Source organism: Trichechus manatus, unplaced genomic scaffold (genome assembly GCF_000243295.1).
Source record: "Trichechus manatus latirostris isolate Lorelei unplaced genomic scaffold, TriManLat1.0 scaffold00046, whole genome shotgun sequence".
In the NCBI taxonomy this organism is placed as follows: Eukaryota; Metazoa; Chordata; class Mammalia; order Sirenia; family Trichechidae; genus Trichechus; species Trichechus manatus.
This window is the reverse complement of record NW_004443982.1, coordinates 4,063,862-4,079,153: the sequence shown is the minus strand read 5'-3', so window position 1 is coordinate 4,079,153 and position 15,292 is coordinate 4,063,862. Positions and strand designations below refer to the sequence as shown.

General features: G+C 47.6%; 2 protein-coding genes and 1 pseudogene across 2 annotated transcripts; 2 read left to right on the top strand and 1 right to left on the bottom strand.

Moving 5' to 3' along the window:
• The first annotated feature begins 2,740 nt into the window (after window positions 1–2,740).
• Window positions 2,741–3,570, top strand: ERAS (ES cell expressed Ras). Its single transcript, XM_023731871.1, is given in 2 exon segments — window positions 2,741–2,798; window positions 2,801–3,570. Coding segments are annotated over 2 exon segments (828 nt in total).
• Window positions 3,571–4,843: 1,273 nt separating this feature from the next.
• Window positions 4,844–10,801, bottom strand: PCSK1N (proprotein convertase subtilisin/kexin type 1 inhibitor). The gene is made up of 3 exons (XM_004376949.2): window positions 10,628–10,801; window positions 5,609–6,075; window positions 4,844–5,202 (listed from the first exon to the last, which is right to left on the bottom strand). The coding sequence occupies exons 1-3, from the start codon at window positions 10,739–10,741 to the stop codon at window positions 5,007–5,009; spliced, it is 777 nt and encodes a 258-aa protein (XP_004377006.1). The 5' UTR covers window positions 10,742–10,801; the 3' UTR covers window positions 4,844–5,006.
• LOC111820696 (uncharacterized) lies at window positions 9,278–9,396 on the top strand (annotated as a pseudogene).
• Window positions 10,802–15,292: the final 4,491 nt, after the last annotated feature.

The window sequence follows — 15,292 nt, the reverse complement described above, 5'->3', positions numbered from 1 at the left end:
GATCACATGGTCTCAGGGCCCTATAATGACACTCCGTTTTCCTGAGAAGGGTGAGACTCCTCTTCTGTTGTATCCCTGACTGGCTGTGTGACCTTGGGCCAGTCACTGTCACCTCACTTCTCTGAGCCTCGCTTTTCCTCATTGATAAAGGGGGCTTGGTGATGATAACCCAGGCCTCACCGGGGTGTTGTGAAGATTATGCGTGAGTGTGGGTGTGTCAGAGCACCTGGCACATACTGAGCTCTCAGTAAATAGTATCTGCTGCTATTATGATTATTATTTGGAAACCCTAGTGGGACAGTGGTTAAGAGCTTGGCTGCTAACCAAAAGGTCGGAATTCGAATCCACCAGGCGCTCCTTGGAAACCCTATGGGGCAGTTCTACTCTGTCCTATAGGGTCACTGTGAGTCGGAATCGACTCGACGGCAATGGGTTTGGTTTTTTTGTTTGTTTGTTTGTTTTATTATGATTATTATCACCTTCATCAAGAGGGAAGAGCCCTTCTCCCATCTCATCCATCTCAGATGATGGCATCCTCAGCTTTCCAGCTGCTAAGGCCCAAAACTTAAAGTCATCCTTGACCCTCTCTCTTGCCTTTTATCTCTAAGGATAAAAACCAGTTCAGAATTTATCCAGAATCCAAACTCTCCTCAGTGCGTCCACAGCCACCACCATCATCGCTGGCCTGACTACTGCAGTGGTGTCCTCACTGCTACCCCTTACCCCCTCCCCTCAGTCTGTCCTCACAGCTATATTTTCTCCCTCTTTCTTTCCTCCAAATGTTGGGACCCCCAGGGCTCTGTGCCTTGCTTACTTCTCCCCTCATTATGCTCCTCCCTTCTTAAGAGAGCACATCCAGTGATCATTTTGAGCAATCTCTCTGGGTTGAGGACCCTGCAGCTGGAGCTCCATCTGGAATCTTGCCTCCTCGCACCCTAAACTCCAGATCCCAAACTCAACATAACCACCCTCCGCATGGGCACCTCGCTCCCACCATCTTCCTCCAAACTGCCACTGCTCACGGGTTTCCAGAGAGAGTTGTGATAGCAGTTATTATGGAGCACTTACTGAGGGCCCGCACTGAACTAAAGCAAATAAATGTTTGTTGGCTGCATTAATGGTGATTTACCCTTAATAACTAACACTAATCGAGCACTTGCTGTGCCTATCCTCTTCTGATGGCAAGATAATTTACTTATTTATCTTGTTTATTGTCTGTTTCTCACTGCCAGAATATAATGCTCACAAGGACAAGAATTTTCATCTGTTTTGTTCACTGCCATATCCTGGCATACAGTAAGAGTCTTGAATTAATGAATGAGGATTAAATGATAATAATGCCTAATGTTAATCGAGCACTTTCTGTGTGCTTGTCACCTGTCACTGAAATATATTTTACTTATTTGTCTTGTTTATTGTCTGGGTCCCTGTCTTAGTTATCTATGGCTGCTATGACAGAAATATCACAAGTGGATGGCTTTAACAAACAGAAATTTATTCTCTCACAGTTTAGGAGGCTAGAAGTCTAAATTCAGGGCACCAGCTCCAGGGGAAGGTTTTCTCTCTCTGTCAGTTCTAGGGGAAGGTCCTTGTCATCAATCTTCCCCTGTCAAGGAGCTTCTCGGCACAGGGACCCTGGGTCCAAAGGACGCACTCCACTCCTGACTTTTCTTTCTTGGTGGTAGGAGGTCCCTCTCCTCTCTGCTCGCTTCTCTCTTTTATGTCTCAAAAGAAGTTGACTCAAGATATAACCTAATCTTGTAGATTGTGTCCTGCCTCATTAACATAACTGCCTCTAATCCTGCCTCGTTAACATCATGGAGGTAGGATTTACACCACATAGGAAAATCACCTCAGATGACAGAATGGTGGACAGCCACACAATACTGGGAATCACGGCCTAGCCAAGATTACACACATTTTTGCCGGACACAATTCAGTCCATAACAGTCCCCCACTAGAATGTAACCTTTATGAGGACCAGGAAATTTTTGTCTAATTTTTTTCACCTCTATGTCTTTGCCACACAGTAAGGTCTCAATAAATGTATGTTAAATAATTAATAAATAAAAACTAAGTTACAGTGGAGCCCTGGTGGCGCAGTGGTAAATAGCTCGGCTGCTGACCAAAAGATTGGCAGTTCAAATCCACCAGCCGATCCTTGGAAACCCTGTGGGGCAGTTCTACTCTGTCACTATGAGTCGGAATCGACTCAATGGCAACCGGTTTGGTTTTGTTTTTTTAAGTTACAATGATGATAGCTAACAGAGCTCATAATTCACTTATTTGTTCGATTTAGCATTAGTCTCCACTTTCTAGAACCTGAATTCTCTGAGGGTGGGTGTATGGGATGGCTGCAAACTATAAGGCAGGCACTGTGCTGGGCAGAGGTGCAACAGTGAACACAACAGACAAAATCTTTGCCCTCCATAATGGAGAGTGGCTGCTAATGGATATGGGGTTTCTTTTCGGGGTAATGAAAATGTTCTTAAATTAGATTAATGTGATAGTTGCACAACTCTGTGACTATACTAAAAGCCATGGAATTGTAATGGGTGAACATTATAGTACGTAAATTATATCTCAATAAAGTGGTTTCTAAAAAATCCCTGCCGTTACAGAGTTTATGCTATAGAAGAGCTATAGACACAATAAACAGAAGTAATTTACACAGCATATAGGTGATGTGAGTTTTTTTTTTTTTTGGTAGAGGTGATTAGCACACACTAGGCACTCAATAATGTTTATTCAATGGCACCCAGATGTCCCCTCCCCACAAATTATCTCACCTAACCTATCCCCCCCTCACCCACTTGTCTTTCTTCTCTTCCCACTTGCAGTGTCTGCTGTCCACATCTCTTCACTGAGCTGCCTACTGGGGGCATGGCACTGCCCACAACCCACGACCTGGGCCTGGGTACATGGAACCTTAACTCCCAGGAGTCCCACAGGGTTCTGGCACACTGCGCGGGTGGCCAGAAGCTGCCCGAGTACAAGGCAGTGGTGGTGGGTGCAAGTGGTGTGGGCAAGAGTGCGCTGACCATCCAGCTGAACCACCAGTGCTTTGTGGAGGACCATGACCCCACGATCCAGGATTCCTACTGGAAAAAGATGGCCCTCAGCTGTGGGGACTGCATCCTGAATGTGTTGGACACAGCAGGGCAGGCAACTCACAGGGCCCTTCGTGACCAATGCGTGGCTATCGGTGATGGTGTGCTGGGTGTCTTCGCCCTTGATGACCCCTCCTCTCTGGCCCAGTTGCAGCAAATACGGGCCACCTGGGGCCCTCACCACACCCAGCCCCTCGTCCTGGTGGGCAACAAGTGTGACCTCGTGACCACCACTGGAGATGCTCATGTTGCTGCTGCAGCTCTCGCCAAGAGCTGGGGGGCCCCCTTCGTGCAGACCTCGGCCAAGACACGCCAAGGTGTAGAGGAGGCCTTTTCTCTACTTGTCCATGAGATCCAGAGGGTCCAGGAGGCCATGGCAAAGGAGGCCATGGAAGGAGCAGGTGGGCATAAGGCCCGGCACCAGAAGGCCATGTGCCACTGTGGCTGCTCTGTGGCTTAAAGGTCTTGGTCAAGAAAAGTGGACCTTCCCCCTGGCTAGGGCATTGATTCTTTTGCCACGAGACTCCCAGAGCAATTAGCTGTGTGGGACACCTTCAGTTACTGGGGCTAGGTAGACACCTGTCTTGGGGAGGTTTTCATTTGGCGAGGAGCTTTTTGTTAACATGGGATGTAGTGTTGGTTGTGTTATGTCAAGTTGACAGATTTTGTATAAAATTAAATAAATGGTGTTCCCAGGTTTCAAAGCTGCCTCTGTGCCGAGTGTTAGCTGAGTGAGGGTGAAACTGGATAGAATGTTACTTGAATTATGAGAGTTCTTTCATTCAAGAAATTTTCGTGCCAGGCCCTGTTTTGAGTGAGAGGGATGTAGAGGTGAACAAGATATGTAGCTATGACGTTCTTGGGGGGGGGAAGGAAAATCTAAAAAAAGATATGTGAAAAAAGTTGGGTAGTGATACAGGCTATGTATTAAACACAAGTGACAGAATAAAGAGTGGCAGGGATGCTCCTTAGACAAGAAGGTCAAGGAAAGTCTTATTGAGTAGGTGACATTGAGTAAAAATTTGTAGTATCTGGGGGTAGAGGAAATAGCCAGTGCACAGGCCATGACCACAAACCAGCTACCACGACACCAACTCCCAGTATCTTCAGGGCCTCTATAGTGTATAACTAAATATTTAAAAATTACAAACCAAGCTAACAAGCAAAATCTATCCTCTCCTACCTTGACAAATACACTTTGTTAATGACCTGGACCTCCAGGTTCTAATTTCTCAGACTCCTCAGAGTTCCATGACACAATGTGACTTTGCTGGGAGGGCTGACCCCCCCTGGCCTTCTGCCCACCCCCTTTCTCTTCCCAGCCCAGGGTCCTATCCACATTTCCAGGGCTCTCAGGTATGCACTGGACAGCCCAGCCAGCAGGGTCCGTGCTTTCTGCTCACATGCCTCACAGTCAGCCATCCTTCTACCACCCCTTGGCCCTCAGGAGGATGGATCCCCAGAAGATACTGCTCAAAACCTTTTGGGCACCCTGGTACCTGAGCGCGGTCCAGAAGGTTGCACAGAATGGGGTGGGCACTGCCATTGTCCATATGGATCCCTCCACCAGAGAGGAGCGGCCTACCCTGAGGGGATGTGGTAGGGCATGTGTCTCCAAAGTGCAGGACCCAGGGCAGGGCCGCTTCAGCCCTGAACTAAAGGCAGTCACCACCACCCAGGCCACTAGCCCCCTTGACACTGCCACTCACACAGACAAACACATAGCTCCTTCATGTTGTATTTATTGTGGGGCCAGATGGTGGGGATCTTGGGGTTAAAGGGCAGCAAACGGCGGCTAGCCGGGGTAGGTCGCTCTTGAAGTGTTGAGGGGGAGCAGTCTGGGTGTCAGAGGTGCGGACCATCCTGGGTCCGAGGGGCGTGGGACTCCGGCGGTGCTCAGGGCCGCAAGAGGCGGCGCACGGGCGCCTGGGGCGCGGGGGTCTCCAGGCGCTTCACGCGCAGCAGCGCCCCGAGCACGCCCTCAGGCGGCACATCAGGGCCCAGATCCTGGTCTGCTGCGCGGCGGAGGCGTCGCGGGGCGGCCACCGTCTCGAGGTCGGGGCTTCCGGTGAGAAGCCTCCCCAGCAAGTACCTGAAGTGGGAGCAGAGTGGAATGCAGCGAAGATATGTCCGCGAGTTCCTGCCTCGCCCCAGGGACCCGGCCTGCGGACCCTGGCGTCCCCAACCTACTGCTTCCAGGAGACAAACGACCCTGCCTTCTATCCCAGAAATTCTGCTGCCCCGCCTCCCACGCCTGCCTCTAGAAACTGGGCATCAGAGTCCCCTTCCCCGGCACCAGGAATCCACGTCCCGCACTGGCCCCCCAACCAAGCATCTTTGCTCCCACACCCTGGATCCAGGACCCCACTCCCTCCTAATGTCCCAACACCCTCGCCCCCCTTCCGGGGACCCAGGATGCCCGCCCCTCCCCAGGACCAGAGTGTTTACTCCGATGCCTCATCCTTCGGGGACGCAGGCGCCCCCTCTTGCCAGGGTACCTCAGCAGCTCGGGGTCCACATCGGGAGTCCAGTCGCCGGCGTCCTCGACGTCAGTGCCGGCGGGGCCGTCATCGTAGGCCGGGGGCCGGGTTCTGAGCACAGAGGCGGGGGCAGGGACGAGCTGAGCTGCGAGGGCTGCAGGGTCGAGGCGGGCGCGGAGCAGGGCACGCGCGAGCTGCGCGGCGGGCGCATCGGGGTCGTTGTCCTGGCCCAGACCCGGGTCTGAAGTGCGGGGTGCGCCCCAGAGGCGCAGCAACTGCGCCAGGGCGCGGGCTTGCTGATCCTCGGCCTCCTGCGCCTCCGCCCGCGCCCGCTCCTGCCGTTCGGCCTCCAGCAGGTGAGCCAGCGCCCGCGCCAGCTCCTGCACCGCCCCTGCCGCCTCTCCCCGGGGCACTGCCCGCCGGAATCGGCTGGGGGCGCCAGCCTCAGCCATGGGCGGCGAGGATGCGCCCAGGCTGCGGGGCTCCTGCAGGAACTCGAGAGGGGGGAAAAGATGTGTGTCAGCATCCATTCAGCCAGGGACTCCCAAACCGGTGATCTCCGTGGACCTCAAATATCTCAGATGGCACGAAAGGCACCATACCCCCTCCCCCCAAGTACACCCAGACACCCCTGAGGTCACTCCAAACCACCAAACCAAAGCCACTGCCGTTGAGTCGATTCCAACCCATAGCGACCCGATAGAACAGAGTAGAACTGCCCCATGGGGTTTCCAAGGAGCGCCTGGTGGATTCGAACTGCTGATCTTTTGGTTAGCAGCCGAATTCTTAACCACTGCGCCACCAGGGCTCCGTAAGGTCACTGGAGACCTCCAAATATCTCCAGAAACACTTAAGACCACCAAAAACCTCTAGACCTCCAGCGACTCCCAGAAGTCGCCCCAGGGGCCCTGGAGACCTACAGTCACGCCAAAGGCTCTTGTGGATTCCCCGTATCTCCCAGAAACCTCTCTATGACCTTCCAGTGACTCCCAGGAGCTTGCAGAGGCCCCCAGAAATTTCAAATACCTCTGCGGAACCTCAAGACCCTCCCAACTTCCTCAGACACCTCAGTGACCTCCTAGTGATTCCCAGGAGCAGTTCCAAATACTCCTGGAGAACCTCAGACACCCAAGGGCCCCCAGCAGACCCCTGAGACCTCCAGATGTTCAAGTAATCTCCTGGTGACTCCCAGGGCTACTGTAGACTTTCCGAGACCTCCAGACACCCAGATGACCTCCTAGTGAGCCCTAGTGACTACCAGGAGCCAGACTGTCAGACATCTGATGATGACAGTAACATCAAAACACACAAAACACGCACAGCAAGCCCAAACTCACACTCAAGCCTTGCAGGTATGTAGCTTTCACTTCTGGTAATCTGAGGGACTACATTCCTGAAAAAACCCTCCTTTCCAAAACTGCTGAAAATACTGGATTTGTTATTTTAAAATACATTTTCAAAAGTATTGGGGAATATTTACTTCAATCCAGAAGTCAGCACTAATGCTTAATGGAAAAACACTAAAAGTATAGGCATTGCCACTAAAGCCAGGAACAAGACAAGGATGTCCCCATCACTTCTGTTAACAGTGTTCTGCAGATAGCTGCTAAAGCAATTTGAGAAGAAAAATAAGTTAAAGGTACAAAATTTGCAGAAGGAAACAGGTAAAATTCTCACTATTTGTAAATAATGTAATGGAAAATAAAATAAATAAAATACATAATAAAATAATGTAATGGAAAATCTAAAATAATCAACTAAAAAATACTACAAACAATAATATAGGAATATATTAATGTATAAAAGTATATTATACATTAATATAGAAAATATATATTAATATAGAAAACTCTATAGTTGTAATACCTACCATTGCCACTCCTTCTGGGTGTCTTTATAAGCAAATGCAAATATAGGTTCCTATTGTCCACCTGTATTACCCCAAAGGTAGCAGACTATTCTGCATCTTGCTATTTGGAGATCTATATATCAATATGAGAGCAACCTTTGTATGGATGCACAACAGTTTATTTAACCAGTCTACAATTGGTATATGCTTAGGGTGTTTCCAATCCTTCCCTATTTTTATAACAATGTTGGAATGAATAACATTGTTCATATATCATTTGGCATGTGTGCAAGTTTATCTGTAGGATAAATCACCCAATGGTGAATTTTCAGTTCAGACAGTTTGGGTAAAATTTTAGTAAGTTTAAAGAAATAAAAGCATACCCAAAATAAGAGTAAAAAACAAAAGATCCCAAAAATGACCACAAAGATTTGAAAAAGAAACACATAGACCATCTAGAAATATACTTGAAATGAAATTAAAATCTCAATTGGACATATTAAACAGCAGATTTGACACAGCTGAAGGAAGTAATAGAATTGAACAGAGCTTAGAAATAGATATACACATATTTGACACTTGCTATATGACAGAGGTGGCACTGCAAAGCAGTGAGGACGGGATGGAATCCCTCAATAAATGATGTAGGAATAACAAGTTATCCAAATTTGGGGGGAAATGGAAAGGAAAAGACAAATAAAAATAAATTAAGAATTTCTTTTTATCTTAAGTCATCATAAAAAGAATGAAAAGTAAAATCACAGAGTGGGAGAAGATGCCTGCAACACAACAAAATCAATGTCCAGAATATACAAAGAATTCCTAAAAGCAATAACAGATAAACTAATACAGACATGAGCAAAATCCATGTTCAAATATTTCACAAAAATGGAAAGGAAATGAGTTATAAACATATGAAATATAGTCAACGTCATTAGTAATTAGGGAAATGAAAATTATAACCCTGATGAGATACTGTGCATAATACATCCAAAAAACTGGCAAAAATCAAAAAATCTGATAATGTCACCTGTTGACATAGATGTGGAAAAAATGAAACATTACTGGTGGGAATTAAATTGGCCAAATAACTTTGAGGAGCAATTTGGCAATGTCTAAAAAGATGCACATATCCTATGATCCCACTCCTGGGGTGTTATACCCCAGAATACGTTTTGCACATATACAACCTGACATAAATTCATTAAAGGTTACAGCAACACTGTTCATAATAGCATAAAAACAGGTGGAGGAGAAAAAAGCCTGGGAACAATCCAAATGTCCACTGACAGGAGAACGCATATATGAATCATGGTATACGCATAGGATAAAATATTATGCAGCAATAAAAATAAACCAATTACAGCCATGCACCTCAATGTGGATGAATCTCACAACCGATGCAAAGCAAAAAAAAAAGGAGGGGGCGAGTTGCAGAATTCCACTGCCGACTCCCTGAGACTACCAGACATGCCAATGACTTCCTAGTCACCCCTACTGATTCCCAGGAGCCAGATCCCCAGCGTGATTCCATTTCTAGGACGTTCAAAAGCAGGAAAAGCTAAACGACATATTTAGAGATACATATATATGTGATAAGCTACAAATAAAAGTAAAGGACCAATGAGCAGAAAATACAGGATGATGATTATGGGGGGAGAGGGGCTGCCATTGGGGAGGGCACACAGGGGCTTCTAACTATCGGTCATGCTCTATTTCTTAGCTGGCCGATGGGTACACGGGGTGGGGTTATTTTATAATTATTCCTTACATCATGCATATATGTTAAATACGTTATATTATTTATATATGTAACCTGTAAAAAATTTTTAAATTCCCCCTACGGCCATACCACCCTGAACGCGCCGGATCTCCTCTGATCTCAGAAGCTACGCAGGATTGGGCCTGGTTAGTACTTGGATGCGAGACCGCCTGGGAACACCGGGTGCTGTAGGCTTTTTGGAGCCCTGGTGGCGCAGTGGTTAAGACCTCAGGCTCCTAACCAAAAGGTCGGCAGTTCGAATCCACGAGCCGCTCCTTGGAAACCCTAGGGGGTAATTCTACTCTGTCCTATAGCGCAGCTATGAATCGGAATCGACTCCACGGCAACGGAGTTTAGTTTTTTTAGTATCCTTGATGCAGACAGTCCTAAAGAGCCAGAAGAAGATGCTGCTCTAGGTGCCCTTGCTTGGGCACCCACCAACCCCCAGCCCCCAGGGAGTCACACATTCACCAGCAAGCACAGCCTCAAGCACGCACGCACACGGACTGGTAGGTTCTGAGATGTCACATACGTAACACAACACGGCTACATTCGCATACAAGGAACTGCACTCGCTCACCTACATGGCTGCTCATGCAGTTACAAAAGCCACCCAGATGCAAGGACATACACCACCCTTAAAAACACAATGCAGCACGGAGACATCATGGCTCCTCTCCCCACGGCGACAGCTCCACAAAGAAACAGCGAGAAGCAGCCTCATGAACACACATACAAAATCTCAGGCACTCAGTCCAACAGAAACAAAATGGAATGTGCGTACGGAGATGCAAAGACCACTCCCTCCCAAATGAAAACGAAATCTCACTGATTCGCACACAGAAAGACATACCAATACGCCATGCCATCACACATAAGGATTCACAAACGCACACACGCTGTCACTGAGAAAACAACTGGGCCCACAAAAAGTCACACACAGAAGCAGTATCACATCTCCATTGTCACACCCGGACGCACAACGGCACCTTCGTACGGAGACATGGAAGCGGTCACATGAAAGGACACACACTTACAAGGACACAACACTTTTGCACCCGTCATCACATTACGCACACACAGACCGATGCGCGCACACCCTCCATTAACGTGCCCAAGTCCCAGGGGCAGCGCCGCAGGCGGCGGACAGGGCGAGGCCGGGCCTGGCTGAGGTGCGGAAGGGTGGGCAGGGTGCGGCTGCTGACCGAGCGCCGGCCACCACCACTCTGCATACTCAGAGACAGCGGAGCCTAGTCTAGGGCGCGCCAGCACTGCCTGGGCGCGGACTGGGGGTTGGAGCCCCAGCCACTCTTGCCGATCTGCCCGCATGCCCGGGAGCTGGTCCAGGGAGGGTGAGGCAGGTGGCACTGACCCTAGCCATAGCAACCTCCTCCCGGCCCCCACCCGCACCAGGCTAGGGTCGCACCTTTACCGGCCGTGCGCCTAGCGCGGAGGGTGGCCGAAGTAGGCCCAACAGCAGCAGCACCAAGAGACCGACGCCCCCGGCCCGCGGCCCGCGGAGCAGTGGCGACCTCGCCATGCTGCCGCAGCGAGCCGGGCTCCGGACGGGCGGACTGGCTGGCAAATGCGCAGCGTTTGGGCTAGCAGGCAAGGCTGCGGTCTTCTGCGGCTGCGCACGCCCGGGAACCGTGCCCTCTCCTGCCCATCCCCTCCCGCCACTCTACGCAGGCGCAGCCTCAGGTCTCTGGCAGCTCCTCCACCCCGCCGGTCGCTATGGAGTTGCCCAAGGGGTAAGGTGAAGATCTGGAGCCTGCGAAGGCGGTTGCCATGGCAGTCGGAGGGCAGTTGCCAGGGCAACAGACTTTGCTGTTGCCCTAGCAGCCAGACAGGAACTAATGGTTCAGTGGGGTAGAATGGGAGTCCAGTCCTCACTTAACCCTTCTTGGAGAGGAGACATATATTACTTCCTTTATTGGATAAACAATTAAGGATCGCGTACTGTGGACCAGACCCTTTACAGGGCAATGAGCTTGAATGCAGGTAATCACCTGCATACAGGGTTTCTAGGCACTGTCCCTCAGAGTGGTCTTGAAGAACTAATAAACATGGCATTCAGTAGGAGCTCAATAAATGCTCCTTTCCATCTTCTCGTCTCTTTGCCAGTATCTTTCTTCATCTCGCCGTGGCTCCCTGTGTTTCTCTTTTTGTCCTTATGTGCCCATAGGTCTCTCTGTCTTCCTCTCCCCATCTGTTTCTCCCTGTCTCTGACTCTCTCTCTCTCCATCTCTCCAACTCCCCCTCCTGTTTGTCCCTATTTTACTGCCTGTATCTGCTTGTTTCTCCATAGATATTTTATCCCTAACTTGTTCCATAAAGGATTTAAAACCATTTACAATGATACATCAAAGGCAATAAGATTTTGGTAAAATGTATGTGTATCCACTGGGGGAAAATGCTGGGAAAGGAATGTAACAATGGTTATTTCTGGGTGGGGAGATAAGTAATGGTCTATCACTTTCTCCTTTACACTTTTCTCTGTTGTCTGAAAAAAAAATGTTACAATGAGTATGTACTACTATTATAATCAGATAAACAAACAATAAGGATATTTTCATTTTGGAATTAAAACAAAGCATGGTAACATGGCATAAATTAAAAGTGAAGAAAAGAAAGATCCATGCAGGTTGCTGTAGATATATTTAGTCCACTGATTCTAACTGCCTCTATCTCCTCAGTATTACAAACAACTTTACAATGAAACTTCTTATACACATCCCCTTATGGACCTGAGCGGTGTAATGGACAGACGCTAAGGTGGCTCCCATGACCCCAGCCTCCTGGTATTCATAGCCTTGCCTAATACCCTCCCCGTGAATGAGTGCATGACCAAAGATGACAGGACACATGTGATTATGTGTACGTGATTATGTTGAATAAGGTTGAAACGGCCATCTTTTATCTATTTATTTATTTGAAGCAGCCACCTTGTGAGAGGACTCTCACTCCCTTGCTAGTTTTAATGAGACAAGTGGCCATTTGGGGCAACCTCACGTGGCAAGAAACAGAAGGTGATCTCTAGGAGCTGAAGGCAGCCTCTGACCAACAATCAGCAAGAAACTGAGGCCCTCAGTCCCACAACCACAAGGAACTGAATTCTGTCCACAACCTGAGTGAGTGTGGAAGTGGATCCTCTCCCAGTGTCTTAGTCTTAGTGCTGCTATAACAGAAATACCACAAGTGGATGGCTTTAACAAAGAGAAATTTATTTCTTCACAATAAAGTAGGCTAAAAGTCCAAATTCAGGGCGTTGGCTCCAGGGGAAGGCTTTCTCTCTCTGTCAGCCTTCTCATCAATGTTCCCCCGGACTAGGAGCTTCTCCACGCAGGGACCCTGGGTCCAAAGGACACGCTCTGCTCCTGGCACTGCTTTCTTGGTGGTCCGAGGTCCCCCTGTCTCTCTGCTCACTTCTCCCTTTTATATCTCAAGAAATTGCCTCAGGACACAATCCAAGCTTGTAGATTGAGTCCTGCCTTACTAACACAACTGCCACCCATCCTCCCTCATTGACATCATAGAGGCAGGATTTACAACATATAGGAAAATCACACAATCCCGGGAATCATGGCCCAGCCAAACTGATACACACATTTTTGGGGGGACATAATTCAATCCATGACACCCAGTCAAGCCTCAGATGAGACTGCAGCCCCAGCTGACACCTGGACTGTAGCCTTGTGAGACCCTGAGCAGAAGACCCAGTTAAGCCATTCCCTGACTCCTGACCCACAGAAACTGTGAGATAATAAATGTGCATTGTTTTAAGATGCTAAGTTTGTGGTACTATTGTTACACTGCAATAGAAAACTAATATGAGTGGGATAAATAAGATCTCTATGGAGAAAATGTTAAAAATTCATTAAAAGGTATAAAGATGATCTGAATAAATGGAGTCACATTCCATGCTCTTGGATGGGACAATCTCATATTATAAAGATTTTGAGTCTCACTAAATCAATATATAATTTCAATATAACTCCAAATTAAATTCCAGCTGAATATTTTAAGGAAAATTAATAAAAATTATTACGACCATGAAGTGTACAGAGATTTTGTGATAAAAATTATTTTTAAATAAATATGAAAGATTCCTGTTATGGATTGAATTGTGTCACCCAAAAATGTGTGTTGTAAATCCTAACCTCTATGCCTGTGATTATAATCCCATTTGGAAATGGGTTCTTTGTTATGTTGATGAGGCAGGATTAGTGTAGGGTATATCTTGAGTCAATCTCTTTTGAGATATAAAAGAGATTAAAAAAGCAAGTGAGCAGAGTCCAGATGGGGTAAGATGGATGCCAAGACACGTGGAGATCTCCAAGGAACCAGGAAACAGAAGCTAAAGAGACAAGGACCTTCCCCCAGAGCCAACAGAGACAGAAAGCCTTCCCCTAGAGCCAGCATCCTGAATTAGGACTTCTAGCCTCCTAAACTGTGAGAAAATGAATTCCTGTTTGTTAAAGCCATCCACTTGTGGTATTTCTGTTACAGCAGCACTAGATGACTAAGACAGAATTTGGTACCAGAAGAGTGGGGTGCTGTTCTAACAGATACCTAAAATGTAGAAGTGGTTTTGGAATTGGGTAATGGGTGGAGGTTGGAAAGTTTTAAGGTACCTAATAGTAAAAGCCTAGATTGCCTTGAAAAAAAAACTTTTGGTAGAATTATGGATGTCAAAGGCAATTTTGGTGAGGGCTCAGAAGGAAGTGAAGAGAGATATAGATAAAATCTCTATTGTCTTAGAGAATACATATGGAACCAGCAACAGAATGTTGCTAGAAATGTGGGTGTTAAATGTGCTTCTGGTAAGTCTTTAAATGAAAATGATGAACATGTGATTGGACAGTGGAAGAAGGGCGATGCTTTTTATGTAGTGGCAAAGAACTTGTCTGAATTATGTTCAAATGTTTGGTGGAAAGTAGAACTTGTAGGTGATGAACTTGGATATCTGGCTGAGAAGATTTCTAAGCAAGATCTTAAAGGGCCACGTGGTTTCTCCTTGCTGCTTATAGTAAAATATGAGAGGAAAGAGATGTACTTGAAAATGAACTGTTCAAGATGAAAACATAATTTAAAGATTTGGAAAATTCTGTTGTACAAACTAATGACACATGTTCTAGAATGTTCACCAAGGACGTGGCTACACAATCTTTTGTTAAAGAGATTAAGCCTGTGACTGATAGATCTATCCAACTATCACAGCAGAAAACCCATCAGCTTAGACTGAAGTGGACAGAGAAGGAACAAAAGGAAAGACTGCTGTTTGCCTCTTGGAATTCTACAAGCAGGAAACAGGCCAAAGGAGCTACATCTGTTATCCTCCAAGCAAAGAAAAGGATCATTGTTGGAGCAGCTGGGAGATCAGCAGAACTGTTGGAAGGAGCACGGAAAGCAGGCCCTTCTCGGTTTCAAAGGACGGGGCCATGGTCTCCTGGATCTCAAAGGGTAGGGCCAACCATCTCCTAGGTTTCAAAGAGTCGGATTTTTGCGAACTCGGTTCTGGTGCGTGGGGCTGCCGTTAAGGTGTGCCAGTGGGGTGAGGCCACCACCCAAAGCTGAGGGAGTGGGGCTGCCATGCCCAAGGGGCAGAAAAACTGGGCCTGCTGGGGCCGAGGGGGTAGGGTTGCCACTCAGAAAGACTAGGAGAATGGGGTCACCCAAAGCCGCAGGAGCAGAGATGCCATCTCAGTGGGTCTGGAAGGTGGAGCTGAAGCCCAGGACCGAGGGGCCTCCATCCAGGATTCAGAAAGCTTGGCCAACACTCAGGGTCTTCTAATCACTTACGAGAGATAAAAAGAGCATATTAGGCAAGCAGAGATGGGGAAAGAGAGAGGCTAAGCCACATGAAGATTGCCCAGGAGCAGAAGCTCAGAAGAGACAAGGACCTTCCTCCAGAGCTGACAGTGAAAACATTTCCCTAGAGCTGACACCCTGAATTCAGACTTATAGCCTCCTAAACTGTGAGAAAATAAATTTCTATTTGTTAAAGCCATCCACTTGTGATATTTCTGTTATAGCAGCACTAGATAACTAAGACAATTCCACACAAAAATGTGTGCAACATTGTTCATAG

Bases quoted from the DNA above. Each gene is read 5' to 3' on its own strand.
- PCSK1N (XM_004376949.2), bottom strand. From the start codon at position 10,741: ATGGCGAGGTCGCCACTGCTCCGCGGGCCGCGGGCCGGGGGCGTCGGT. The intron at 6,076-10,627 runs GTGCGACCCTAG...GAGTTCCTGCAG, and splicing joins TAGGCGCACGGCCGGTAAAG to GAGCCCCGCAGCCTGGGCGC. The intron at 5,203-5,608 runs GTACCCTGGCAA...CTCCCACTTCAG, and splicing joins GTGGACCCCGAGCTGCTGAG to GTACTTGCTGGGGAGGCTTC.